At 58.6% G+C, this 27,790-nt stretch overlaps 1 protein-coding gene and 1 long non-coding RNA gene across 3 annotated transcripts; one reads left to right on the plus strand and one right to left on the minus strand.

Annotated features, from left to right (window-relative positions):
- Positions 1–24,414, minus strand: LOC101690780 (kielin cysteine rich BMP regulator). Of its 2 annotated transcripts, XM_004741792.3 has the most exons (42): positions 24,116–24,414; positions 22,248–22,414; positions 21,694–21,883; positions 21,528–21,604; positions 20,738–20,822; positions 19,196–19,263; positions 18,887–18,983; positions 18,665–18,747; positions 18,325–18,418; positions 17,387–17,469; positions 14,952–15,045; positions 14,729–14,808; positions 14,559–14,652; positions 14,145–14,230; positions 13,990–14,071; positions 13,613–13,765; positions 13,404–13,510; positions 13,233–13,326; positions 12,381–12,554; positions 12,151–12,233; positions 11,961–12,054; positions 11,679–11,867; positions 11,226–11,396; positions 9,358–9,534; positions 8,605–8,690; positions 8,268–8,358; positions 8,055–8,137; positions 7,873–7,966; positions 6,870–7,043; positions 6,539–6,621; positions 5,785–5,905; positions 4,607–4,686; positions 4,291–4,390; positions 3,690–3,778; positions 3,246–3,348; positions 3,012–3,154; positions 2,531–2,703; positions 2,338–2,449; positions 2,138–2,239; positions 1,294–1,458; positions 535–841; positions 1–400 (listed from the first exon to the last, which is right to left on the minus strand). In XM_004741792.3, exons 1-42 carry the CDS (start codon positions 24,192–24,194, stop codon positions 150–152), a joined length of 5,058 nt encoding a protein of 1,685 aa, XP_004741849.2. In that variant the 5' UTR covers positions 24,195–24,414; the 3' UTR covers positions 1–149. The 2 variants fall into 2 exon arrangements, with proteins under 2 accessions (XP_004741849.2, XP_044918902.1); XM_045062967.1 differs by lacking the exon at positions 24,116–24,414 and having other exon boundaries at positions 21,977–22,353.
- Positions 23,846–27,052, plus strand: LOC106004594. Its single transcript, XR_001177629.2, has 3 exons — positions 23,846–24,147; positions 26,416–26,493; positions 26,786–27,052. It is a non-coding gene; the product is annotated as an uncharacterized LOC106004594 (long non-coding RNA).
- The last annotated feature ends 738 nt before the right edge of the window (positions 27,053–27,790 follow it).

The raw sequence follows: 27,790 nt of genomic DNA on the forward strand, positions 1-27,790 counted from the left end.
TATGCCTTAGGAGAGCCCCAATTTTACTTCTTACTGAACACATTGAGGTCTTTGTGTGCCACAGGCCCAGGCTCCTGGGGCCTGGATGGGGCCCTCTGTCCACGGCTCTGGAGTCCTGGTATCATCCTGGCTCCGTGTGACCCCTAGGGCTACTGGCCGGGGCTAGGCAGAGGTCTGGGGGGCTGGTCGCCAGTGAGTTGGACAGGTGGGCAGGCCTCGGGTGAGATACAGTGGGCCTCGTGCTCCACCAGGCCCGCAGGGCACTGGCAGCCAGGAACGCAGGGCCTCACGCAGTGGGCCGCCAGCTCTCCCAGGGGAATGTGCTGGTTGAAGCAGGTACGGGGACAGGGCGGGCCACACTCATCGAACACGAAGCCACGGTCCAGGGGACAGCCCACCACTGCAGGTGGAATGGAAGGCAAGGTCATGCGGGACCCCTGGCGATGAGGCCCTCCTGCTACCTGCTAACCCCGTCCAGACCTGAGCCCCCTGTGCCGCCCTCTTCCCCAACTCGCACTGGGCATCGCCCCTCACCACAGAGTGTGGGGCCCCTCCAGGCCGGCGTCACCCCTGCCTGGCGGCAGTGGCTGGCGTAGGCCTCCAGGGCGTCACAGAGGCAGGCATCGGCCAAAGAGCCGGGGCCACAGGCACATAGGTCATACACGCAGGCGGCGAAAAAGGGCTCCGGTGGCACAACAGCGTGGCAGCGACTGAATGGGGAGGACTTCAGCACCCCACACCGGGCGTTGGCCTCACGCCTGGCCCGGTAACCCGATGCCTTGCACGGATCCACCTCGCGGCCCTTGAAGCATGGCCGGCTAGGTCCCGGCCCTTCTGGGACCTAGGTGGGAAGAGTGACCGTGATGGGACAGCATCCACTGGCAGCTGACCTTTGTGTGCTACGTTCTTCAAAACACTTTCCACCAAATATTTTGGTTTAGCTTCAGAAACCTCCCTACAGGAACAGCAAAGGAAGTACTGGCAACTTTCTCCTTGTCCCCATTTTACAGATGGACAAGCCAAGGCCCAGAGCAGGTAAGGGATTTATTCAATGTCACATAGCCGGCGAGTCCAAGGCAGGGCTTGCGGATTTAGGGGATGCCTCTTTCATCAGGCTGTCCTGCCCCCCACCCCTGCCCCAGCACCATGACAGGCCAGAAGCCCCCAAATCATCCTGAAGCTGCCAAACCCATCGGTGTGTCCCCCCCACCCCCGACTTCCCATGTAAGCCGGCTGCTCTAAGACTCCCACTCAGTGTGCCTCCCTCAGCCACCCAGCTCCTGTGCCGCTCACCTGCCAGCTGTTCCCAAAGGCAGCCTCTGTAGGCAGGAGCAGCCCCTCAGGGCCCTGCAGGTCATCCTGGGCAAAGCCATTGAAGTTCCCACAGAGCCCGCACATCTGGCCCCGGTAGGAGCCCGGTACGCTCACCTCCACCTGAGACTGCCCGTCCCACAGCACCTGTGCAGCAAGCCTGGGATTGGGGAGTGGGGAAAGGTAGGGACCCCATCCTGGCCCCAGGCACTGTCAGCACCCTCCACACTGTAGGGGAGGAGAATGCGTGGAGAGAGGCTCCCCACGGAGCTGGGCCCCTGGTGAAATGCAAACCTGCTTCCAGAGGGTCACTTTCTCATGGGCATTAGGGCCTTACAGAGAACAAAGCACAATTCGAGTCCAGATCACAAGGGTAGACAAGCCTTCTTTTAGGAATTTACAAAGTGTACTTCTTGCCAAAGGCAGGGAGAAATTCACTCTCTGGCATGGGAGTTGGAAGGATCTCAGGAGCCACCTAGGAGACCTTAACTGACATCCTTCTAAAAATCTACCCCCCCATATATATATATATATATATATATATTTTTTTTTTTTTTACCAGTGAGAAAACAGGCCCAGAGGGGACCTAAGTGCCCCACTGTGTTGGTGGCTGAATCAAGATTAGAAACTAGGCTCAGATTTCCTTTCACTCTATCCAGGGTGTCTGATCATGATTCCTCTCCTCCCCTCAGAATCCAGCAGAACTTTCTCACCTTCCTGGCCTGATCTGGCCCTGGCCCTAGCTAGTATTCCCACTGCCTCTCCAGATAGAGAGGCCTGAACAGGCCGGGAGCTCCCACACCCTCACTGGCCCTGACAGCGGCACCTGGAGCCCCGGCTGGGCGTGCAGGATCACGGTGCGTCTCTGCAGCTCCACGTACAGCAGCGGCTCCTGCAGGAAGGGCAAGGCCACGGGGCGCCCGTCCACCTGGAGGAGGGAGGCAGGAGGAGGGGCGGCCTCGGGACTGACAAGTGGACGGCGGACGGCGCAGGACCGTCCTTCCCCGGGTCATCAGCTCTGCTCACCGTGACCACTCTACCCTGCAGCAGCCCCACGGTCACGTCTCCGAGCTGCACCGCCACCTCCTGGGTCCAGGCCACACCCCTCCGGCCCCGGTTGGCGTTGGTCACGTGCACGCTGTGGAGGGAGAGGCCCAGGTGCCGGGGTCAGCAGGGACAGGTGTAGGGAGTTAGGGAGGAGGCACGGGGGTCTGCGCACCTGAAGTCCCCTCCGCGGCAGTCCTTGGCCAGCACGTAGCTGCAGCTGCCCTGGAAGTGCAGCAGGCGGCCGTCGAAGGTGCGGTAATGAGGGTCTCCGAAGGCCATGCAGGAGGCGGGTCGAGGCAGGCAGCGGGGGCAGCAGCTGCCGGGACTCAGGGCGGGGGCCTCGTCCTGGCCTCAGCCCCAGATCCAGTCAGCAACATCGCCCTCCCCGCCATGCCCCACGCAGAGACTGCCCGGGACCGAGGCGCGCCCGCCCGGGAATCTCCAGGGACTCCCGCTCAGCTTCCGGACTCACCGTGAGCGGGCTCGGGGCGCCGCCTTGTGGCCACACCTGGGAACTGCACGGCCCCGGCTACTCCCGGCTCCGCCACGCGGCGGCCGCTCCCCAAACCCTGCCTCCTTCCTCCCGCCTGGTCTCACCCGGGTGTGGGTGCCACGTGCCCACTCACCCCACCGCCCTCGACCGCGGCACTCACAGGGCCACAGGAGAGCGGCGGGCAGCGTTGGCTCTGGCAGCGCACCGTGCCGGCCACGCAGGAGCAGGTGGTGCAAACGTCCACCGCCCAGCTCTCCCCGGAGGCCACCTCCCGGCCCTGGTGCGCGCACGACTGGGCGGAAGCTGAGGGGACAAGAAGCGGGGTAGGGTCAACTGCCCGTCCCTCGCATTGGGTCTCGCTCGTCCCCAACCCCGCTGTCGCTCTGGCTGTCACCTTGGCATCGCTCACAGCAGCGGCCGGCCTCTGGCACCTTCGCCCAGCCCTGCGGGCAGGAGAGGGCGGGGCACTCCTCCGGGTCGCACTCCACGTGGCCCCCCTGAGGAGAAGTCATTGCACTAAAGACCTCCTGCAGGACCTGGGGGCCCTGGGCCTCACACTTCTGGAGGCCCTCTGGGTCACAGTCTGAGGCAGCCACCCCTTCTCTCTGCCCCTGCCCCAAAAGAACACCCAGGTCATGTTCAAGTGGGGGATGAAATCAAACCTTAGTTCCTTGCCCCAGCACACGCCAGCCGCTGCCCGCCCTCGCTCAGAGGGGCCGCCTTTTTCTAATTACCTCAAAGACCCCATATTCACTGGTCCAGTGTCCTGAGACTCCTCTGTCCATCCATCCCTAAGGCCCTCTGCCCCACCCCTGCCCACCCGGTGATCCCCGCTCACGTGGCAGGTGCACGTAATGCACGGGTTGCTGGGGTCCTGCCAGCTCTCTCCATCGGCCACTCTCCGGCCCTCGGCCTCCACCACACACTCTGAGAAGGAAGAAGTGAGGACGCGGGAGCACTGTCCTTCCAGCTACATCCTCCTCTCTGGAGCGCACCCAGAAGGCCCACAGCAGGGGAGTGCCACACCCCTCCACGGGCACCCTGATGCTGCTGATTTCCTCAACCAGTGTCCAGATGACCTACTAGATGGTAGGCCCTACCCCAGGGCTCAGGAAGCAGAAAGGGCCCCGGAAGCCCAAAGAGCCAGAGGCTGGAACCTTCCCATGGGCCAGCTGCCAGCTCACTGCAAACCCTGGTCAGTGGGCCTGGGGTCCCTCAGCCCACCGACAAGTCTCAAGTGAGGCCTCGAGAATCCAGACTTCATTCCCTGCTTTTCTTGGCTTTCTGCACCCCCATGAGTAACCCTTTATTTCTCCAAAAGAATGAAGCCTGCGTTTGGAGTATAGACCCTAGGTTGCCCATGTAAGCCTTTGGATGCCTCCCTGCCTGGCTACCCCCTGGGTTCAGGCTCAGAGATGCAAGTCAAGGCTGGCACTTACCTCGGCACATGGGGCAGCAGCTCCCAGGGGGGGTATGGCGCTCTGACAGGGGACAGCTGAGCTCGGGACAGGCCCGGTGAACGCAGAGCCATGTCAGGTCCTGTGGAAGGGCGTGTGACCACCACCGGCAGAGATCAGCAGGGAGGGAGCATGGTGTCATTGGGAGCAGGCCTAGGCCAGGTATGATGTCCCAGACAAGTGGGTGGATGTTGGGGTGAGTGGGGAGCCTGGAGCTGCTGCAGGGCAGGGGGGCGCTGCCACAGCTTACAGAGGAGGAAGAGAGAGCTTTGGGAGTCTCCGAGGCAGAAGGGCTCACCTGGCACTGGCAGGTGTAGCAAGCGTCAGGCGGGGCCAACTCAGAGCCCAGCAGGCTTTCTGTGCAGTTACTCAGCGCCTCTGTGAAGACAAGAACTCCGTGTTGGGGGGAGAAGGGGGCAGCAGGGGGCAAAAGCCCACCTACCCACTGTGTCCCCAGACATCTTAGGCCTAGGGCATAGTTCTATCCCCAGCACCCTGAGTCTAAGAGAAGTCCTCTTTCTTCTGGGGTCAGCAAAAAAAAAGTTTAGACTTTTTAAAAAGAACATTAACTAGAGTGGAGCGCCTGGAAGTGGACAGGGCGTGGTTTCCTTAGCCCGAGGTCCCTAAGGACCATCAGGATGCCTCCCCGGCTCCCTCTGCTACTTCCTTTTATGTCTCCTGGCGAAAATGGCACAAGGAAGCCCAGAGAGCCAGGTAGGTACTCCAGGTTCTAATCCTGGCTTCAGCATTAGATTCAGCATTTTACAGATGAGAAAACCTCTGTTTTCTCATCTGTAAAAGGGAACAACAATACCTCTCACTGGGCAACCGAGAATTAAATGGGATACTGTTTATTCAAAGCACCATGTACAGTGTCTAGCATAATAATGTCAGTCCTCTTCTCCTTCCCTGAAGCACATCCTAGCAAGTGTTGGTAAGAACAACTCCCCACCTCTGTAGCCCCTCTGGTCTCCAGTTGGTGCTCTCAAGAAGCCAGAGGAAGGGGGCACCTGGGTGGCTCAGTGGGCTAAGCCTCTGCCTCCGGCTCAGGTCACGATCTCAGGGTCCTAGGATCGAGTCCCGCATCGGGCTCTCTGCTTAGCAGGGAGCCTGCTTCCGTCTCTCTCTCTCCCTCTCTCTCTGCCTGCCTCTCTGCCTACTTGTGATCTCTCTCTCTGTCAAATAAATTAATTAATTAATTAAAAAAAAAAAAAAAAAAAGAAGCCAGAGGAGGGCAAGTCTCACCCCACAGCGCCACTTGCTGGGCAAGAGGCCCCATAAACTGTGTGTGGCTTCAGTCAAGGATCCCCAGTTCTCCCTGGGGGCTGCCTGGCCAGTGCATGGGCTTCCGTAAGTCCATCAAACTCAAGAAAGGGTGAAGGCTGGGGCTGCCGAGGAGAGCAGACTGGTTCTTCCAGTGTCACTCTGGGGGTGGCCGTCCTACCCTCTTTTTTACCCCCATATCCAGGGACTCACGGGCACAGGTGGGGCAGCAGTGCTGGGGCCCAGGGGGCAGGAGCTGGCTGGTGGGACAGCCCACCAGGCTGGGACACTGCCGTCGATGACACTGAATGCTGGGGGGTCCCTCAGGCTGCAGCTACAAAAATGAGTGAGCAAATGGGGTGGGTCCCAGGCCCTGGCAGCCGAGACGCACCCTTTTCCCTCTGGACTCCAGGCTCTTCCATCTGCCTGCTGCACCTCCCCCTGGATACGTCTTGGGCGATTAAACTCCCGTCTGCAGAGACTGACCGTCTCCCCAGGTTGCTTCTCACCCTGAGCCCTAACCCAGAGGTGATGTCCCCTTCTCTTGCCAGTTACTCAGGCCTGACCCTTGATGTGACCACGGATCCTCCCGTACTTTCATGCTATTCTCCCCCCTCCCTGCCAGGTCTCCAGACATGGGATGTCATATGTCTGCTCACCATTACTTTCACATGGAATTCTCTAACATCCCCCCACAACCACTTCCCAGGTGTCTCCCCCTACCTCCCATACACACCCACACTACCCTCCAGCCAGGAGGGCCTTCCCACTGCCCCCAGCCCCACATCCCCACATCCCCACTCAGTGCTGCCCCACCCACACTTCCTGGCCCCGCTTAGCTCTTCACTTCACCCCAAGTCCTGCCTCTCCTCCTGGCCACAGAGGCACAATCCTCTCTCTGACCCTCATAGTGGTTGTGCCCCCCAGGGTCCAGGCTTCCCCACCCCTCAGCGTTGCCGTCACCCACCTCACAGATGCACACTTCACAGGGGTCTGCCCCAGGCTGGAAGCTCTCCCCTGGTTCATACTTGCGGCCCTTATGCTCACAGTCTGGGGCGGGGCGGGGTGGGGGCGGGAGGGTAGGAGCAGAACAAGACCAGGGAGCCTTTAGGTTGGCAGGAACACCAGGGGGTGGGGTTCTCTCTCCCTGCAGTGACCCCCAGCTCCAGGGACTGGAGAGTGTGCAAGAATGGGGGCCACTTCTAGAACAGCCCGGCTCTGCTGCCCAGCCCCGGAGGGAGATGCGGACCAGGTGCTGCCTCCTTGCCTCCCCCACGCTGGCCCCAGGTTCCCAGTACCAGAGCATCGAGGGCAGCAGTCATTGAGCCCTTGGTGGGGCCGGGCGCAGGAGCTGACACACTGGAGGCGGGCACAGGTCACGACGCCATCATGACACATGCAGGAGGAGCAGGGGCTCTGCGGGTCCACCCAGCTACTGCCTTCAGGGTGCTCCTCCCCACCAGCCAGGCAGCCTGTGTCCCAGGTGGGCGTGGGTGAGCTCTGAGTTCTGGTTCTGCCAGTATGCCCTTGTCCCCCCAACCCTGGGTGCTCGGCAGGGCATGTGGCTGCCAGGAGCGGGACCTTCAGGGAGGAGGTGAGAAGGTGGCCTGGGACAGAGCTCTTGTGCATGGTGGCAGGGAAGGACCCTGGCTGAGGGCCAGAACCTGGGTTCTTAATCCCATTCCATGTCTGCCTGCTTTCTAGACCAAGGGTTACAATGAATAGTAGACCAGTACCAGCAATGGCAGTTGGCATGCAGTAGGTGTGTAATAAGTGCATGCAGAAAGAATGAAAGGCTCCATCACTAAGCATGTGCCCCAGGTTAACAATATGGAACCAGATGGCTCAGATGCAAATCCTGACTACCACTTATTTACTAGCTGCATGACTACAGACAAGTTATGTTTACCTCTCTGTACCTCAGTTTTCTCATCTGTAAAATGGGAATCATAACAGTACCTATCTGATAGTGTGTGGGTTAAATGAGATATGTGTCGAGTGCTGAGCTCAGATGGGATGTGCTCAGCAAATGTGAATCGTCGTTATGATGATGATGACCAGAGTGTGGTGAGGAAGGGGGCAGTTTTGAGGGGTAATGGTCTTGGCGGGCCAGGGGCAGGGAGAGGTAGGAAGAACTGAAGACCGGCAAGGAGGAGCGCTCCAGAGCCAGGGCGTGAGAGGGCCAGGTGGTGTGGACAGGGAGGGGGTGGCCAGGGGAGAGCTAAGAGAGGAAGGTGGGGTGGATACAGGGCATGGGGCCAGGGGCGAAACAAAGGGACAGCCCCATGGGGCCAGGCATACCTCTGCATCGAGGGCAGCAGCTGCCCGGCTCCGTGACCTGGAGCGGGCAGGACAGAGGAGGGCACGGCAGCCGCGCGCAGCTGACCTGGCCGGCCTGCAGGAGACGCCCTCTAGGCCAGGTGCCCCAGAGGCACTGTGGCCCTGTCCCCGCCCTACCCCACTCTGCCCCCTCCCTACCATACCTGACACCGACACCACTCACAGCTGCCTGGGGGCCCCCCGAACTCTTCCCCGTCCTGGTGCTCCTGGCCCTGGGAGAAGCAGCCTGTGGAAAACACATTTCCTGGGTGAGGGGCTGTGCCAGCTCGCCCTGTCCAACCACAGGCCTGGCGGACAGAGGCAGGGGGGAGGGGAGGGGAATGAGCAGGGAGCAGGGCATGTGGAAAGCAGCTCACTGTGGCAAACAGGGCAGAAGCAGGGTCCTGGAGAGGGATGGGGGCAGAGAGCTGGAGGACAGGGCTTCTTCCGGCACTGCACGGAACCTTCCTGAAGGAGAGAGGTCACACTGCTGCTTCTTGACTCCATGTCGTCACCACCTCCAAACAGGCTACACATTGCCCCAGGGTAGGGTGTCCCTACTGAGCCTGCCAGGCTCCAGCCCCCCCTCCCTTGGCCCGGGAGACCCGAATCCAATCCTCTTCCACCAGATGGTACCCCTGGGAGACGGTGGGGTGGGTGGGCCAGAGAGGACTAAGCGATGAAAGGTTACAGGTTTCCAAGAGGCCACCTCACCTGGCAGGTGCAGAGGGAACAGCCGGGGTCAAGCGGGTCAGGAAGGGTCTCTCCAGGGGCCGCAGTGACTCCATGATAGAGACATCCTGGCAGGGCAGGAAGCGCAGCCAAAGAGTGGCCATCAGCCCAGTCCCCCATGGCCTTGCGTGGCTGGGCCCGGGGACCTCCGCCTTGGCTGGGGGAGACGGCAAGTGCGGCCTGCCATGGCCCATGAGGGGATGGTGGGAGGACAGCCCCTGGCTAGCTGCAAGTGGGGACCCCCGCAGGTGTGAAGGGGGAGAGGACTGGAGCTGGGGTCAAAGATGGTGGGCAAGCTGCCGCCTGTGGGGTCCGCGGGAAGACGTGGTGAGGAACAGGCACTCCTGGAAATGAAGGCTAGAGGTGGGCCGGGCTCAGTCAGGATCGTGGCCAAAAGAAGCCAGGAGGGAAGGAAGCTGCCTCTCAGGACTGCTGACTCAAGGGCCTGGGAGCCATCGAATGGGTCCGAGTCTAGTAATGTGCCATTTTAGGAAGGCAGTGAGACAGTTTAAGAGCAGGAAGTTCTGGAAGCACGAGGCCCAGTTATTTGATGAGCACAACCGTGAGTCTTAGGGAATAGCAGGGACAGACAGGAGGGCACAGGCGTGGTTTGAGGAGAGCACAGCATGTGGGTTTGCCTTGTGGCTCTCTCAGGACAGGGGTGATGGTGGCAAGGCCTGGTGACGGGGCCCCTGGGAGCCCCAGAAGGGGCAGGGAGGGCAGGTGCTGTCCTACCCTGGCAGGTCGGGCAGCAATGTCCAGCCGGAGTGAGTGGGTGGCTGCAGCCCAGGGGCTCGCAGGGCCGGCGGCCACATGTCACGAAGCCTCCGAGGCAAGTACACAGATTGCAGGGCTCTCGGGGATCTGGGAACTCCTGGCTGCTCAGGTAGGTCTCCCCCAGATACTCACAGCCTTCAAGAGAGGATGGCGAGGGGGAGGGCAGAGGGCAGAAAGGGTAAGAGGTGAGCAGTGGTCCAGTTCCCTGCTTGGGCCTGAGCTGGGGTGAGGGGAGGGCTCGAGCCAGGCAGGGGAAGGGGGGCAGAGGGGTCTGGGGTGGAGGAACTGGCCCAAGGGCAGACTTCCTCCCGTTCAGCCTGCCGTCTAGTCTATCGGGAAAGACCCACACAGAATCTGTCCCCAGAGAGAAACACTCAGCAGGCCCCTGCCCAGCCAGAAGGCACCAACGTCCCCAAGCCGAGGAGAGCTGGAGAGAGCCCAAGATGGCTCAGGAGATGTGGTGCCAGCCCTCTGATTAATCAGGGACGGGGAGGGTGTCCCAGAGCGGTGGCAGCCTGACCCACGCAGCTCTCCGACTCTTGCTGACCACCTTTTTTTTTAAAAAGAAGGGGCTCTTCAGGTCATAATGTATCAGTGTTGGCTCGTAAAATGCCCCCCTCCAGTGGGGGCATGTGGGAGGCTGTGCAGGTACGGGGACGGGGGGACATGGGAAACCTCTGTACCTTTCTCTCACTTTTGCTGTGAACCTAAAACTGCTGTAAAGAAAAAAATAGACTTAACAGGAAAAAAAAAAAAAAGAAAAAAGAAAAAGAGGCGTGTCTGAGTCTCAAAGCCTTGGCAGGCAAGTGTCAGACTCAAATTTAATGTTTTATTTTTAACTGCATTAATATTTATGGTCACCTTCATTCCTGGCAAATCGAATTCATTTACAGTATGCTATAAAGACTCCTTTATAAAAAGATTTAAATTTAAAAGTTGATTTGAAAAAAGTTCATTGGGGTGCCTGGGTGGCTCAGTTGTTTAAGCGTTTGTCTTTGCCTCAGGTCATGATCCTGGAATCCCTGGATCGAGCCCCGCAATGGGGGTGGGGGGTGGGGGGGTGGGGGGATGGGGGTTGGGGGTTTGGGGGGGTGGGGGGGCCCCTGCTCAGCGGGGAGTTTGCTTCTCCTCCTTCTGCTCCTCCCTCCGACTACTGTTCTTGCTCTCAAATAAATAAAATAAAAAAAAAAAAGAAAAATAGTTACCTGAATAAAATTACAGGTGGTAGAGTGTCTATAACAACACTGCTAAGATAGTACAAGGGTGACCAAAGACTGGGGAACTGGGTTTTGTTCAACCCTCTCTTGTTTACAGGAACTAAAGATAGAGTTACACTTAAAAATGGTTAAGGTAGGGGCACCTGGGTGGCTCAGTGGGTTAAAGCCTCTGCCTTTGGCTCAGGTCATGATCTTGGGGTCCTGGGATTGAGCCCCACATCGGGCTCTCTGCTCAGCAGGGAGCCTGCTTCCTCCTCTCTCTCTCTGCCTGCCTCTCTGCCTACTTGTGACCTCTGTCTGTCAAATAAATAAATAAAATCTAAAAAAAATATGGTTAAGGTAGTGAATTTTAAGTTATATGTATCTTACAAAAATGCACATTTTTAAAATGCATTTTTAATTAAAAAAAAAAAAAAAAGAGAGGTCCGAAGAGGTTATGTAACTTGTCCAGGGTCACACAGCCAAATGGCAGCAGTGGTAGGAGCAACTCCAGGTTTTAGTCCAGGGTTCATTATTATGTGATAGATGTTGTGGATGCACGGTGGGCAGTAAAGGTGATGCTGACCCCGCCCTCCCAGCCCCTCATACCCATAGTCCCCTGCCCCTCACCTTCACAGACAGGGCAGCAGTCACCCCTGGCAGGAAAGGGGCACTGAGCAGGGGCACAGGCCCTGGGTTCGCAGCGGACGCTGCCCTCCCAGCAGAGGCAGACGTGGCACGCGGCGCTGGGTGAGGGGAAGCGCTCCCCGCTGGCAAACTCCTTCCCCTGGTACAGGCAGCCTGGGGGGGGGCAGGCGAGGAGGGCAGGAGCGGGAGGCTGTCGGCCAGGCCCACAGCCTCCCAGGCCCTGCGGACCGGGCACTGTCTCCCCAATTCTTAGTGGGAACCAGGAGGTGGGAGGGCTGGGCTTGGAAGGAGGAGAATTGGGACCGCCCAGCGTCAGGGGCTGGAGAGAGGGTGCTGCGGACTAGAGGGCGCAAGAGAGGGCGAGGGTCTGGGGCAGAGTGGGAAGGAGCAGGGGGCGGGGAGGTGGTGGCACTGGGGGCGCCGCCGGGGCGTTACCATCGCAGGAGGGGCAGCAGGGTCCCTGGCGTGGGTGGGCGCAGGGCGCAGGTGGGCAGGGCAGCCGCTGGCAGGACACGGAGCCGTAGAGGCAGAGGCAGCGGCGGCAGGGGTCTTCGGGCAGGGAGAAGTGCTCCAGGTGGCGGGCAGGGACCCCGCCCCCCGGCCGCGGGCAGCCTGAGGAGGCGGCTGAGCAAGAGAAGAGCGTGTCAGGGGTCCAGGGGGAGGCTGCGGAGCCTCCCCGCTCTCTGCCGGGCAGATCTGCCCAAGGGCCGCGCCTACCGGGGCACTGGGGGCAGCACTCGTCGGGCAGCAGGACCGGCTCTGGACAGGGCAGCGGAGGGCAGTGGCGGGCGAGGCACTGCACGCTGCCGCCCTGCAACAGGGGGGCCACGGCACAGGGCTGCTTAGCGGTGGCGGGCAGAGGAGATCCCCCTCCTTGGGACGCCTCCTCCCACGGGGACAGACTCACCAGACAGCGACACTGCCGGCAGGGGTCAGAGGGGTGGGGGAAGTCGGCTCCATTGGGGTACTCTTTCCCACCAAAGGCACAGCCTGGGGGAAGGGGCAGCTATAGTAATGGGAGAGGCCCTGCTCCTCCCCGGGTATGCCGCCCTTTCAGCCCTAAAAGCCCACAGATGGGACCAAGCCATCCCAGGAGACCACCCCCCACCCCCCCTTTCCCTATCCCCTCCACCTCACCGTTGCAGTTGCTCTGGCAGCAGGAACCAGGCAGTGGGTGGGCACAGGGGGCAGGGGGGCAGGCCCGAGGCTGGCAACGGGCATGGCCTTCCCGACACTGGCACTCTTGGCAGGGGTCTCGGGGATGGGAGAAGCTCTCTCCGTCCACAAATACTTGTTCCTCCAGGATGCAGTCTGAGCATGGGGGCAGGGGAAGGGGCACAGTAGAGGCTGACAGTTCTAGAGCTGCGCTGGCAGCCCTTGGAGTCCAGAGCCACTGAGGCAAGGCCAAGAGGAAGCCCCAAGAGAGTGGAGGAGGGGTCCATGTAGGCGGGTGTGGGTATCTCTCTGAGCACACCCTATGTGTGCGTGGGCACACGTGTGTGTGTGTGTGTGTGTGCATGTGTGTGTGTGTATGTGTGTGTATTTGAGCCCATTTACCTGCCTCTGAGAGGGAAGAGCCGGGGAGCTCATGCTTGCAAGTGTGTGTGTTTGTGAGACGCACCCTGGCACAGACCCTCCACCGGGGCAGATCCGGGGAACGGGGCACGCCAGCACCCAATCTCCACATGCCAGACCCAAATGTTTGTGGCATGAACCTGCTTTATACAGAAAGATATGCAAATATACCTGACTGGTTGCGGGGGGATAGGAAGAGGGCATACATAATGGGAGGGACGGGTCCTGGAGTAGCACAAAGGGAGAAACAAATCTCTACTCTCCCTCCCGCCCATACTCTGTGAGTTCCAGAGAGTTCCAAGCTGTGTCCGGCTGGAAACAGTTCCAAAGGTGGTTGCTTTCTAAGGTATCTGGTGAGCCCAGGGGGTCACGGGAGAGCTGGGTCTAGGGCCCCCAGGTGCAAGAAGCACATACCTGGGCACCTGGGACAGCACTGGCCGGGTCCACTCTGGGGCCTGGCACAAGTTGTGGGAGGGCAGTCAACCAAGGAGCACCTCACAGTCCCCTCCTGGGAGCAGGGGAGAGGGCAATGGGGGTGGGCCCCAGGAGGGGCTCAGCAGGGCAGCGGCGAACCCGGGGAGCTACCTCGCAGTGGCAGGTGTGGCAAGGACTATCTGCGTCTGTGAAGTTTTGCCCATTGGCATACACTTGGCCATGGTAGGTGCAGCTCTCACAGCTGGGGCAGCAAGAACCTGGGTGGGACAGACAGATCAGAGCCCAGCAAACTGGGGGTCGGGGGAGCTGGACAAAGCAGAGGGTGGGGGAAGAAAGCCAGACTGGTGTGGAGCACTCACCAGGGGGCTGGGTAGGGTGCTGGCAGGGGGCTGGGGAGCAGAGCACAGCCCCACACATGGGCACGCCATCATGACAGGAGCAGGCCGTGCAGCGCTGACCATCAGGCTCCCACTGGACCCCCTCGGCAAACTCCTCTCCATCAAGCACACAGGCTACAGCAGAGTGGGGAGGGGGGCTGTCACCGGGGCAACTGGGATACCTCCAGCCATCCCTGACCCTCCCAGACCACAGGAACCTGGCTTTGCCCTCCCCATGGTAGTCTCTGAGCACACACCGGAATGGGAAATGGCCCCGGCAATCCCCCCCTACCATCTGCGGCGGCTGGAAGCAGCCCTCCTTAGAAGCTTTTCCTCCCTCGCCCCTTCCCCACACATACCTGGGCAGAGTTGGGGGCCAGAGGCAGGCAGTGCACAGGGGGCAACCGGGCACTCCTGCTCCTCACAGGAGACCTCGCCGGCCTAGGAGGGACGCTGGCTGAGGGTCCCCAAGGGCTGACTCAGATCTGGGGTGGGAGAGGGCTGGACTGGCTACCTGGCAGGAGCAGCGGAAACAGCGCCCACTCTCTTGGAGTCTAAAGGTCTCCTCACTCTGATACTGATGTCCCTGGTACTCACAGCCTGGACAGGAGGACAGGAGGATGGGGGGGTAGGGACAGAGCAGGAGGCTTACGGTGAAGCCACACACCACCTGGAGGCGTCCACCGCCCACCCTGATGCGCCAGGCTCCCCCACCTCCAGGATATCAGGCCCCACCCCGGGGCCCAGTTTGCCATGAGAAGGCGAGGTGAGAACGTGCCCCTCACCTGGGGTGACAGGAGCTTAGGCTTTTCAAGGATTTCTCCTGTACTGTAGTCCAAAGGGCTTCCTATAGGTTTGAACCCCTGTGCCCGGGCATCCCTGGGGCCAGTGCTTGCCTCCCTCCAGGTGACTCAAGCCCCCAGCTCACCGTCACACACTGGGCAGCACTGCCCAGGGATCCTGCCTGGGTGTCTGCAGGGCACAGGAGGGCAGGGCAGAGGCTCGCACTGGATGCTCCCGTTCTGCCAATAGGGCCTGGTCAGCGTCCGAGAGGCAGGCCCGGGAGCCAGGCCCTCCCTGCCAGGCAGCCACACTCACAGCGCAACGGCAGTGCGAGCAGGGGTCTCCAGAGCCCACCGGCTCTCCGCGGCGGTACTCCCGCCCATTTAGGAAACAGCCTGTTGGGGAAGACGGTGCCTCAGACCCTTCTCAGGATCGCTGTTCTCCCCGCTGCCCGTCCTGGCTGGCCTTTGTGGGAGACCGCACTGGGCCATCCGTGAGCTTTCTGCACCCCTGCACCAGGCGCCACTCACCGACTCACCATCGCACAGTGGGCAGCAGGTGCCTGGCAGGGGCCGCGCAGGGTACGGGCACAGGCTGGCACACTCTCGCTGGCGGCACTGAATGTGGCCCTCCTGGGAGGGGGCAATGGGGGGGGGCAGGGGAAGGTGCCGTTAGAGCTCCGTCAGGGGGCAGGAACAGCAATCAAGTCCCTGCGATCCACTTACTAAGCACTGTTATGGGTTGAACTGTGTCCCCCCAAATTCATATGTGGAAGTCCTAACCCCTGGGACATCAGAATGTGGCCTATTTGGAAACAGGGTCATTGCAGATGTGATTAGTTAAGATGAGGTCATACTGGAGTGGGGTGGTCGCTCCAGGAACTATGTCTTTGTAAAAAGAGGAAATTTGAACACACACATGTGCGTGCACACAAACACACACACACAAGGAGAGCAACCCAGGAAACCAATACAGATGTATAACCCATCACGTTACTGAAGCGTTCTGTGACTCAGTTTACCCATCTGAAAAAAGACAGTAATAGTTCTGTCCTCGGGTACCTGGGTGGCTCAGTTAAGTGTCTGCCTTCCGTTCAGGTCATGATGCCAGGGTCCTGAGATTGAGTTCTGCATCCGGCTCCCGGCTCAGCAGGGAATCTGCCCCTCCCCCCTGCTCTCTCTCACGCATGTGCTCTCTCTCTCTCTTTCTCGCTCAAATAAACAAATAAAATCCTTAAAAAAACAACAGTCCTGTGCTCACAGCCTGTTATGGGAATGAAATGAGATGCCCAGCCTGGTGTGACACCCACCTCTGGGAGCTGGCAATCAACCACAGCTATCGCTACTCCACCACAGCCCCTCCCAGACAGATCCCACCCCTTGAGCTCACACCTGCACTAGGGCTCCATACTGCCAGTCCCGTAAGTGGACAGCCAGTCACTCTTCTCACAGATGTTGGGGAGAGTGGTCCATGTGAGCAGGGAGGGGGAGCACATGGTTACAGAGGGGGGGGCATCCCATAGGCTGGGGGGCTTATGAACAGCGGAAATTTGGTTCTCATAGTTCCGGAGGCTGGGAAGTCCAAGAGCAAGTGCCAGAAGGGTCTGGTAAGGACCTGCTTCCAGGTTCCTAGACACCTGTCTTTTCACGGTGTCTTCATGTGGCTGAAGAGAGGAGGAGCTAACTCTCTGGGGTCCCTTCTATAAGGACACTAATCCCATTCATGAAGGTGCCACCCTCAGGACCTAAATACCTCCTAAAGGCCCCACCTCCTAATACCATTAGGATTCAATATAGGAATTTGGGGGGTGGGGACACAAACATTCAGTTTCTATCACCTGGAGTGTCTTTCCTCATTTCTCCCTGCTTCAATTCTACTCACCCTTTAAAGACCTAAACCCACCCCTTCCATGATTTTCTAGATCTGTGCTGTCCAATAGAAGCATAATACAAGTCACAAGTCCCTTTAAATTCTCTAGTAGTTGGGGCACCTGGATGGCTCAGTAGGTTAAGCCTCTGCCCTTGGCTCAGGTCATGATCTTAGGGTCCGGGGATGGAGGCCCCCATTGGACTCTCTGCTCAGCGGAGAGCCTGCTTCCCCCCTTTCTCTGCCTGTCTCTCTACCTACTTGTGATTGATCTCTCTCTCTCTCTCTGTCAAATAAATAAATAAGGGTGGCACCTTATTTGACAGAGATCACAGGCAGAGAGGCAGGCAGAGAGAGAGAAGGGGAAGCAGGCTCCCTGCTGAGCAGAGAGCCTGATGCGGGGCTCGATCCCAAGACCCTGAGATCATGACCTGAGCCAAAGGCAGAGGCTTAACCCACTGAACCACCCCGGCACCCCAATAAATAAAATCTTTAAAAAAATTTCTCTGGTGGTCAAATTTCAAAAAGTAGAAAGAAATGGGGAAAAAGGGGGGGAAAAGGGAAAAAAATAAAAATAAAAAACGAAAATAGAAGCAGATAAAATGACTTTTTAAGATATTCCATTCAATTCAATCTATCCAACAGCTATTTCAAGATACAATCAACATAGAGTATTAATGATATATTTTATATTCCTTTCTTTCACACTAAGTCTTTAAAATCCCATGTGTATTTTATGCTCCAGTCCAAGTCAGATTGAATGGCCCCATTTCCAGGGCTCAGTGGCCACACACATTAGGTCACAGACTGGACAGCCCAGTTCTCGATGTCTCTAGGAAATCTCCCTAGAACTGTTGCTGCCTTTCCTATCCTGCCCTGTCTCACTCCTGGAGCTTGCAAGTTCTTTGAGTTACTTCAAAAATCCATGCTGAAAACTGCCGTGCTCAGATCTTGGGACACAGACAGGCACAGCCCTGTCCCCCCGCCCCAAGTGCCCAGCATCAGGTCTTCTCCAACTCTGTCCCCTCCCAGTGCCTATGGGATGTGCTCAGTGAAATGAAAGAATGAACATGGTGGACCTGGGTGTGGAGTAGCAGCAGGGCTTACCAGGCACTGGCAGATCCGGCAGGGGTCCCCAGGGGCAGTCCACTCTTGGCCGTGCTCCCAGTGAGAGCCACCTTCCGTGCAGCCTGGGGTGGGGGTGAAGATGGGCAGAAAGGAAGCCCGGTGGGAGCCAGCCTAGCTGCCGGCTCAGCCTGTCCCTGCCCCCTGGGGGCTCTCTCCTGAGCCCAAACCAGACTATGTCATGCCTTGGCCTAGACTCTTGGGTGCTCCCAAAGCCCAGACAGGGTAAGACCCAAGCTCCTTAGCCTGCCCTTCCAGGCCTCCCAGGACCCAGTGTGGCCACGCCCACCTCCCCATGCTCTGGCTTGGGCGGCCCTCAGCTCTCACCACAGGCTTTGGCCATTGGTGCGTGCTTGCAGCTTCCCGCCTAACACACCTGCCTCACACTGTCTGTCCCACGCCTCTGTCCTCTCTTCCTGGAATGCCCTCTGGCTTATTCTGCCTGTCACCTAGCTAACTGCTCTCCATCCTCAGGGTTCACCCAGAACACGCTGTCTCCAGGATGCTCTCCTTCCTGTGTCCAGGCTGGACTGGGTCTCCTTCCTCTGAGTTTCCGCAGTGCCTGGCACCTGCTTCTCAGCCTGCCTTTGCCATAGTACTGTTGTGCGACTCGGCGTCCCCCTCTAGGGGTCCGCCGGGATGGCCCGCCTGTGTCTTCTGTGCACAGAGTGGGTAATGGTGGTCAACATTTATCAGGGTACAGAATGTCATCATCCACAGCTCACAAATGGGGAACTGAGGCACAGAGTAGTTCCCTGAGAGGCACGCAGCCATGACGTGGCAAGGGCAGAATGCGAGCCCAAGCACCTCATCTCTGGAGCCAGTTTGACGGGGCATTGCTCCCCGACTGAGCAAACCCCCCAGGTCCGGGCCAGCAGAATGGGCTCCGGAGTGGAAGAAATGGCGTGGCAGCCTCTTACCTTGGCAGGTTGGGCAGCAGTGCCCGGGCCTGGGAACCGGCTCAGGGCAGGGGTTGGGCGGACACCTCAGGGGTATGCAGCGAACCAGGCCGCTCTGTAACGCACCGAGAGCTGTGAGAAGCAGCCAGGCCTGGGGCTGGCTCCCAGAGAGGGCGGGGTGGGCAGGAGTCTGACACCCTTAGGGGACGGGCCGCAGGGCCGGGAGGGAGGGGAACCTCACCGGCAGCAGGTCTTGGAAGGTTCGTGAGGGGATGAAAGAGCAGCAGGTGTGGCCCAGGGTAGGGGCAGGAGGTGAATAAGGAGGAGCAGGGCCTGGACCAAGTTGGGGGCGGGCACTCACCAGGCAGGAGCATTGGAGACAAGGGTTGGAGCTTGACAAGAAGCTGGCCCCCTCTTCGTAGGAGTGGCCCTCATATTCACAGCCTGGGGAGGGTTGCCAGGATGACAGGTCAGCAGACAGCAGGGCAAAGGGACATCACCCAAGGCAGGGCATGACCCCGAACAGGTACTGGACCGACAGGGGGTCTGGGGGATGGAGTGCTGGGGCAGGGCAGGACGTCACCTGGCCGGCAGACAGGGCAGCACTCCCCAGGAGGGGTGTAGCTCTCCAGGCAGTTGAGCTCCGAGCACGAGGGTCCCTGGCACCGCACGGTCCCAGCCTGCAAGGCGGACACTGAGCCCTCCTTCCCTCTCCACTGCCCAAGCTGAGTTACTCTGCTGGCCTAGTGTGCCCAGCAGGCTGCAGCCTCAATTTCTGGGGCAGGGGGATGGCATCAGCTCTGTCCTGCCCCCAGGCTGGGTTTGGCACTGCCAGGGCGGGGTACGCTGAGCATCAGGGATGTGCATCGGGGCTGGGCTCTGATTCCCTTACCTGGCAGGTGCAGATGACACAGGGCTCTGGGTGCCACGTTTCCCCAGCCCTGTGGCCTTCAGGGCAGCCTGCAAAACCGGGGCCAGGCCCCCACATGAGAGACCCATAGTACTGGAGCCAAAGCACGCACAAGGGTACCGAGTCCAAGGGCACCATTCAGGTGAGAACCTGAATTCCCACCACTTCCCAGCAGATGGCAGTCAAGTGTCCGATGTAAACGTTACCAGTAGATTTCCATTATTTTACCATAGAAGCATTAAGGAAAGGGTGCTTTTTTACAAAATTTCACCAATGATATACAAGCCAGCAGTGGCCTCGAGGCACCACGTATCCTGAGAGTTCTGTGTGTGCGTGCGTGCGCACATGTCCCTTTTCTCTGAGCTCCACCAGCTCCCCAGACCACTCCCCAGCCCAGACCACGACTCCCAGGCTCCACTTCCAGACCCCACTGGTGTCCTGAGCCCCTGACCCGCCCTTCACACTCCCAGCTGATATTCTGCTACATAAAATACAGGATGCTCAGCTGAATCAAATTCCATATAGACAATCTATACTTTTTTAGTGTAAGTATGTTCCAGTGTATGAGACGTACTTAACACTAAAAAAAGTATATGCTGTTTAAATTCAAGTTTAACAAAGCATCCTGTATTCTCTTTGCTAAATCTGACAGCCCCGTCCCTGACTGTGAGCTAGTAGCATCCCGGGACAGAGTTACTGTCCCCCGACCCCCTCTTCTCTTCACGTCCCTGGCACCACTGCCTTCTTAGCTTCCCATTATTCCATGGGACCTCACCAGTCACCAGCTCCTGCCCCTTCTTTAGAAACAGCGCCCCCTCTGCAGCCACGGTCATCCCTGGCCTCCTGGCTCTATGCCTAGATGACTACCGTACTAGCCCACTAACTGGTCTCTTGCATCTAGCCCAAACAGATGAATATTCCTACAGTACTCCTTTGAAGAAGCCCCATTCTGGCTCTGCAGCCTTCTATGGCTCCCCATTGCCACAGAAGAAAGTCCAAACTGCAAGGCTTACAGCAGGCTGTTTCCACGGGGCCTTTCCAGCCTGATTTACTGCAACACATCTCTCCTCACCCTGTTCTTGTGCTGAAAGGGCCACAGATAACTGTCTCCTCCTGGTGAGATCTCACATTTTCTTGAAGATGTGGCTCAGGTGACCCGCCATGACACAGTCTTGAGTGGCTCCCCCTGCTTTCCTGCCATCTGCTCTGGCAGATACCCACACGCTTCCCTCCTGCAGTTCTTTTAATCTGGTCATTGGATCTTAAATCTTGTGTTACATTAACTTTCAGTTTATCTTCTCAACTCGGTCAGAAGCCCTCTGAGGGCAGGAAAAAAATCAGACAGAGGCTCTGGCTCTGCCTCAGGCCAGAGCATGCATTTGCTGGCTGTGCTTCCCTTCTGAATTCCCCAGACTGCCAGAGTGAGTGGGCAGGTGCCCTCTGGGCACGTGGTGGGTGGCACACCATGGCCCTGGGGGCCAGAATGAGTGCAGGAGGTGGGGCCAGGGCTGGAGGGAGGCTGACCTGGCTCACAGTCCGGACAGCACGCTCCTGGCTCTGGGCAGGGTCCCCTTGGGCACGGCTTCTGGGTACAGGTTATGGCTCCTTCCTGTGAGGAAGCCAACAGGGGGGCCGCACGGGCCTCAGAACCCTGAGGACCCAGCTTCCGGAACCCAAAACTCACCCTGGACCACGATACAGTGGAGGAACAAGAGGCCAAAGCAGCTCAAGGTACGTGGGCTACCCTCGGGCTGAGGTCAGAAAAGAGACATCCTACCCCCACACCCATCTTCTCCTGCTGCTCCTGAGCCCCAGAAACCATCTCTTCCGGGTGCCACAAGTTCCCAGAACGGAGAGATCATAGGAAGGAACCTGAGAGCTTCCTAAATGGAGAAGTGAGGAAGGAAAGGCTGGAAGAAGGTAGATGTGGATGGAGACGAGGAGGGTTGATGAGGGGGACAGATAGATGAGTAGGGTTAGGGAGGGTCCACAGGTGAGGGGGCGATGTAGGAAGACAAGCAGCTCCAGCCCCTCCACCCTCCATGCCACGCCCTCTGAGTGCTATCATTTGGGCCCCAATCAGAGGGGCTGGGGGACCCCCACCATGTACCTGGGGGAAGTTGAGCCCCAGAAAATAGAGCTAGTTGGAATCATCTGGAGCCACTAGTGGCGAGGCTTTGGGGGAGGGGTGGGCAGACAGCACTGCTCACCTTGTGCACCAGTCTATAGTCAGAGGTAGCTTACACGAGGCAGATGAGGGGGACAGGTCTGGGACACCCATACCTGGATACCCACGTGGGTCCTGGGAACTCACCAGGCAGTGGCAGGTGGTGCAGGCGTCTGGGGAGAAGGTCTCGCCATTGCGATAGGCCTGACCATTGTGGCTGCAGCCTGGGGAGGAGATGGTGCCATCACTCAGGCGCTCAGGGCCATCCCCAGGCGCCCAGGGGGGCCTGGCGGGGAGACAGGACAGCACTCACCACGGCAATGGGGCAGCCCCAGCTTGGGCTCACAGTGTGCAGCCCCCTCCCGGCAGACACAGGCTGTGCAGGGCTCAGGCTCCCAGCGAGCACCGTCAGGCCAGGCCTGCCCCAGTCCCCAGCACTGAGCAGAAGCCGGACGGCATTCACAAGACTCCAGCTGCCTCACCCTGGCCTCCAGCTCCTTGTTCTGGGGGAAAGAGGCGGAGGGGAAAGCAGGAGGTGCTGCTCCTTTGGACAGAAGTGGACCCAATCCCTCCCCTCAACAATTGAAGACCTTTACCCATCCAAAATCTTTCCTGATTATGTATAATATGTGCAGTACGTGCTCCATCTAAATTGATGAATCAGTACTCTGGGGGTTCTTCCTTTGTAGGAAAGAGTTAAGTATTAAGAACTGTTCCTATAAGAACTTCTCCACGTGCATTTAAAACCAAACTCTATTTTACTGTTCCCGCCCCCCCCCCCCCCCGCCCCAAGGCGCAACCCTTCTTTCCTTTAAGGCCCACCGCCTTGCCCTAGTCCGCACATACCCGCCCCGCCTCCCTGGCTACCTGCTCTCTGAGTGCTACCATTTGGGCCTCCAGCCTTCCCAGCCGTTCCTCCAGGGGGCGCCCCTGCTCCTGGGGAGCCCCAGCAGGGGCTGAGGGGTGGGCTGGCTCCTGCTGCCCGGAGTCGTGGATGTCCACAAGCTGAGGGGGCTCCCTGAGGATGACCCCACCTGAAGGGGACAAGAATCCAAGGTGGGCCTGTAGGTGAGGAGCTGCCAAGGCTTCCTGGGTCCTGTTTTCCAAACCCTGCAGGGGGTGGGGCAGCCTGAACCCCAACCCGTCCGCCTGCCCACTCACCTTCCAGAGAAGGAGCCTGTGCACAGGGAGGGGCGGCTGTTCCCTCTGCTCCACACCCCTGAGTTTGGGCCTGGAGTTGGACAGCCATTTCCACCCCACTTGAATCCCTCCCCAGCAGTCAAGAAAGTAAAAACTGTGGGGGGGGGGTATAAACTGAGTCCACAGACATCGCATAGACCAGATGCCTCCTCCCGGCTGGGGTGGGCAGTGGACGGTCTGGAGGAGGAAGGAGAGGGGAGGGTCTTCCCCACAGAGGTAGCAATTATGAGGCCAGGTCTGGGGTGGCTAAAGGGGTTTCTAGTAGACACTAGTCCTGTGAGGCAGGGGACTGTGTCACCCATTTCCCACCCCCACTCTCCCAAGGGAGGATTGGAGAGCCTCATTTGAACCCTAAATTGTCTTCTTTCTTCCAAACCTGCTTTGGCCCGAGTTCCTTGGCTTGGTTCCTGCCATGCCCACGGGCTCTGATATCTGGGGCTCAGTTTTCCTCTTTGGTGTCCCCCCAGCCCATCGACCTTTGGTCTCATCCAGTTGTCCCCAGCCCACTCCCCACTCTTCTCTCCTCTTTCTGCACTCAGGAGGCTGAAGTCAGAGCCCTCCTCCCTGCCCCCACCTGCTGGTCTCTGGCACCACTTCTCTATGTCGCACATCTGAAGGTCCCACCGCCAACTCCAAATGTGAGCTTTTGCAAACGCCACTCATTCTTTTCAGGCTGGCCTGCTACTCCCCACATCCAGGTGCTAACACCCCAACAAATGCCAGCCCTTAAGCCTCTTGTGCACATTCCCATCCCCTCTCTAGCGGGGGATCTTGTCACCTGGACCTCTGTAGGGCTCCTGTAGGTGGCGCTCTTCCCCGCCCTCCGCAGGGCCCCTGAGGATGAGGGCTCAGCATCTTAAACCCTCCGTCCCTGCTTGACACTCCCACGCCCACGGTCCCTCCTCTTAGGCCACGCCTCCAGGTCTACTTCAGCAGGCACAATAAGGGAGTCAGAGAGAGGGTGGGGGTCCTTTGGGACCCTCAGGGAAGATAGGGCCAGTCCTTTGCCTGGGAGAGACCAGCAGAAAGCGCTCCGGCTCGTTTCACAGAGCCTGATTGCTCCCCGTGGAACTGTCCTCGGCTCCCCTCTCCCCAGCCGGCTGCCAAGTGCTTGCACTGACCCCTCAATTCCTGCCTGCACCCCCCACCCTCCAGGAGAAGGCCAGACACAAATTCCAAGTCAGCTCCCATGGCGGGCCTCCTTCCCCGCCCCCCTTCTCAAGACAAATAATTAACTTCAGACTCCCGGATTCCAGGACAGCCTCTCCCCCACTGCTGCCTGCAGAAATGCCTCCCGAGGCAGTGCAGGAAGCCCCCTGTCTGTTTCCTGGGCCCCGGGCCTCAGCCTCCGTGCGCGCCTCCACGCGGGCTCCTCCACCGATGGGGAGGACCGAGACTGGCCCCGGAGGCGCTCGCACCCCGCGGCGGGGGTCGGGAGAGGCAGCCTGGCCCCAGCTCCTTCCCTCGGGCTGCGCTGAGTGAGAAACGGGGTCCCCGGACCGCCCCCGCCCCGAGGCTTCGGCGCCCGGACTTACCTCCTCCGGTCACCGAGACCTGGGCCAGGCTGGTGAGCTGCAGGACGAGGGGCAGCAGGGCGGCCCTGGGCCCCGCCATGCTCGCTCTGCCTCGCTGTCTGTGGTCGCGGCTCAGCAGTCGCCGGGGGAGGCGGGGTGGGGACACACCAGGCCGCCTCCCACCCAGTCTTTGTTCAGGGAGGGCTTCTGGAGTCTGTCATCCTGCCTGCCGGCGTCTGCCTCCCTGATAGACTCTTAGAGCCCTGGACCCCAGCTCTGCCCTGAGCCCAGCCCCGTGCCAAAGGGGCAGCGGCTAGAGAGCCTCCTGAGCCCGGCAGGAAGCTGGGACCATCTCCCACATATGGTCCCTCGTGGGGACTTTGACAGTAACCACAAATTTATCACTCTGAGACCCTAGAACAGCTGGTTTTCCTGCTCCCCCACTCTCGTGGGGTCACTCCATGTGCCCTAGGGTTCCCAGTTCAGCTTCTTCCTTGCTTACAGGAGAAAAGGATGGGGCTGGGTTTAAAACCCTATTTAGCCGACTCCTCGTGTCCTCAGGCAGACCTCAAACTGTGCTTCAGTTTGTTTGCAAACTGGGGATTCTGATACCTACTTTATAGACGCGATGAGAGTATACAGATAGGGCAGTGGTTGGCACACACTACGGGCTCAGTAAATAACAAATTGTACCCAAGGGGCTGCTCCAGGTTCCTGAGATCAAGGTCTCTGCTTTCTTCCTCCTTTGTCCACCTATGCATTTCCTTCCTGGACTCCAGTCACCACCCCAGCCATACCCGCAACCCCAGGCTTGGCCCCAAATGCTAAGGCCTCCCTTTGCTGGCTGGTCTCTGCCCATTTTCCAGTTCCCAAACTCAGACCTCGGGGGCGGAGGTTGCGGGACTGGGAGCGGGGCTGGGAGCGGGGCTGGGCCCTGGGCTCAGCAGGCAGAGGGAGCCAAAGGGAGGAAGTGAGGAAAGCTGGCCACGAACTCCTCAGTGCAGCTGGGAAGCAGGGGGAGGTGGGGATGGCCTCGGAGCTCACAGCAAAGGGACATTGAGGGCGGAGCCATGAATCCTGCCAAAGCAGTCTCCCTACCCACTGTAAAGGCCAGCAAGTCAGAAGGCACCCTTCCCCCAAGCCCAGGCAGGGGCTAAAGTTCCCCCTCCCCTCCCAGCCCACTCTCCATGCACCTTAAGAGAGGGCAGCATCTCTCCCAGGAGTAGGGATCCCTAAAAAGGCCTGAGCAGTTGGCAGCAGGGGGAGGAGCGACCGTGAGCCCCTGCTGAGAGGGGCCTCTGCAGGCCTGGAGCTAGGCTCATGGGGGCAGAGGAAAGCGAGGGCCAGCAGGCCAGAGAAGTCCCACCAGGGTTAAAGGAAATGGTGCCTGCTCTAAGGCAGGTCCCCTGGGATACTGGGTGGAGCAGAGGCTAAGAGCATGCGCTGGTGAGAGCTGCCAGACTTTCTCCTGGTGACCTCAGGCAAGTCATTTAACTTCCAGTGGCTCATTCTTCTTAGCCATGACCTGTTGCTCTAAGGGCACCCCCTAGGAAGTGTTTTGTGAAGCGCAAGTGAATCAGTGGCTAGAAAGAGCACATTCTTTATCTGTAAAAGAAGATAGAGAAGCTTCTGGAAAACTCTAAGGCCACAAGGAAAGGGTATTTGAAGAGGCATCTGAGTTCTACCATGACTGATCACTGTGAGTCTCTTTTGTGCCAGGCATCAAGCCAGATACAGGGATATAGCAATAAACGAAACATCATTCTGCATGGAATGCCCCATGCAGGCCAACGGAAGGGGGGAGGAGGCTTCTGGCAGAGGGGGAGTGTGAGCCGGGGATCATAAGTGCACACGAGTGTCAGGCTTGGAATACACGGCTCTCGTTTCTCTGCCAGATGCTGCTAACCTGACCAACACCCGGTCCGTTCTTTAGAATTCTGGGTATTCTGGCTGGAGAATGCAGGAAAGACTCAGGCTTGGGTCCTTAACTCGGCAGCATGGCCCGACATACAGACTGGTGTGTGGGAAGCAGGGGGCTATGTGGGCAACAGAAGGACTCCAGGGTTTGGAGTTGGTGAGTTCTGAGTTCAACTCCAACTCCACATTCAACGGTCTGCACTGTTGGTCTCCCCATTCCCATTCATTCTTCCCACTCTCAGCCCCTACAGACTGTAGCCTCCCCTCCCGCTTCCTCTTGGGTCAGCCAATGAGAGGCAGGAAGGCAGGCGAGGAGAGTGGTTGAGGATATTTCTTCCCTCCTTCTGCTCACCTGGGCTCCCGTGATAACACTATTCCTTCCCCTTGTTCTCTCTGCCTCCCAGGGGTGATGCTGGCTTCCTGCTATTTTTAGCCCTGGTGTTCATCATCCTTTGTGGATTCTCTTACCGCTGAGTCTGCAGGTCTGTAAATAGTCCCCTTCTTTAAGTTCTCCTGAACTAGGGGCACCTGGGTACCTCAGTCATTAAGCACCTGCCTTCAGTTCAGGTCATGATCTCAGGGTCCTGGGATTGAGCCCTGCATCGGGCTCCCTGTTCAGCAGGGAGTCTGCTTCTCCCTCTCCCTTTGTCCTACCCACACCTTGGGCACGTGCTCTCTCTCTCAAATAAATAAATAAAATCTAAAAAAATAAGTTCTCCTGAGCTAAACCCTTTTGACGGGAATTCTGTTTTCTCCTGGGTCTTCTGCCAATAGGCGAATCTTACTACTTATTTCACTAAAGCTACTCCGTCTCCCTAAGCTGAAATCTTTCACCTGTAAAATGAAGTACTAACCCTACGGCAGGTGAAGAAAGTTCCATGAGGATGTGTGCCTGACAGAGTGTGGCGCCTGGCACACAGAAGACCCCAACGTAAGTTACCTCCCGGACCTTACCTGCTTCAGGCTGTACTGCCAAGAGTAGCAGGTTGATTTTTCTCTTGGGATTTGCTGGCTGGAAGCAAAAGGTCTTTGCGAGGAGGGAGGGACAGAAAGGACTAGTAAATGATTACTTTTTTCTAGTTTGCTATCTTTCAAATCACAGCGGTTATAACAAATGCAGGGAGATACTACAAAGGTATGCAGACAAAACACATCATTATGTCTCTTCCGGCTCCTTTTCTTGCCCAGCTCCTCCCACCCCGTGACCAATGTTAACGGTCTGTTCTTCCGCACGCTTCATCTGGGTCACACAACCACAGGCGAGCATGCCTACACCATGTGACTTTGTCTGGCGAAGGCATTTTGCAACTGGCTGTGCGGGATCTCATGCCCCCAAGCCTACTCCGACCATCCTCTCCAGCTTGCCCTGGAATCAGCAATCTCAGTGGCTCCTGTCTCAGCCTCGCCATTCCCCCAGAACCCTCCCTCCCCACTCACAACATCACGTTCCCCGCCAAGTTAAAGGTCACCCCTGGCTGACCAGCTGAGCTGCGATAGCAGGTAGGGGAATGTGTTGTTGGTCATAGATCTGAGATTCCAATCCCACAACTGTTTCCCCGCAGCCTGGCTACCTGTTCCCCATGTTCAGGGTAAGTAGCCCACCAGTTGCCCTCCGGGAAGGTCATCCTTTGCCTGTCCTTAAGGTGCCTGCAAAGGTGCACCTCCTGATTTTCTAGGCACCTCCTGATTTCCCACGCTGTGGCATGTCTGCTCCGTACAGAATGCCAGTCCACACACTTGAACAACACTGGAACAATACAGTTGGAATACTTCCTTCTT

This window comes from Mustela putorius, unplaced genomic scaffold (assembly GCF_011764305.1).
Source record: "Mustela putorius furo isolate JIRA1106 unplaced genomic scaffold, ASM1176430v1.1 tig00003845_pilon_pilon_pilon, whole genome shotgun sequence".
Lineage (NCBI taxonomy): Eukaryota > Metazoa > Chordata > Mammalia > Carnivora > Mustelidae > Mustela > Mustela putorius.

Excerpts from the sequence above, each read along its gene's own strand:
- LOC101690780 (XM_004741792.3), bottom strand. The coding sequence starts at position 24,194 with ATGGCGGGGCCCAGGGCCGCCCTGCTGCCCCTCGTCCTGCAGCTCACC. Across the intron at positions 13,766-13,989 it reads TGGCCCCCAACTCTGCCCAG|CCTGTGTGCTTGATGGAGAG; the intron begins GTATGTGTGGGG and ends ACTCTGCTGTAG. Across the intron at positions 8,691-9,357 it reads TTGCTGCCCGACCTGCCAGG|GATGTCTCTATCATGGAGTC; the intron begins GTAGGACAGCAC and ends CTGCCCTGCCAG.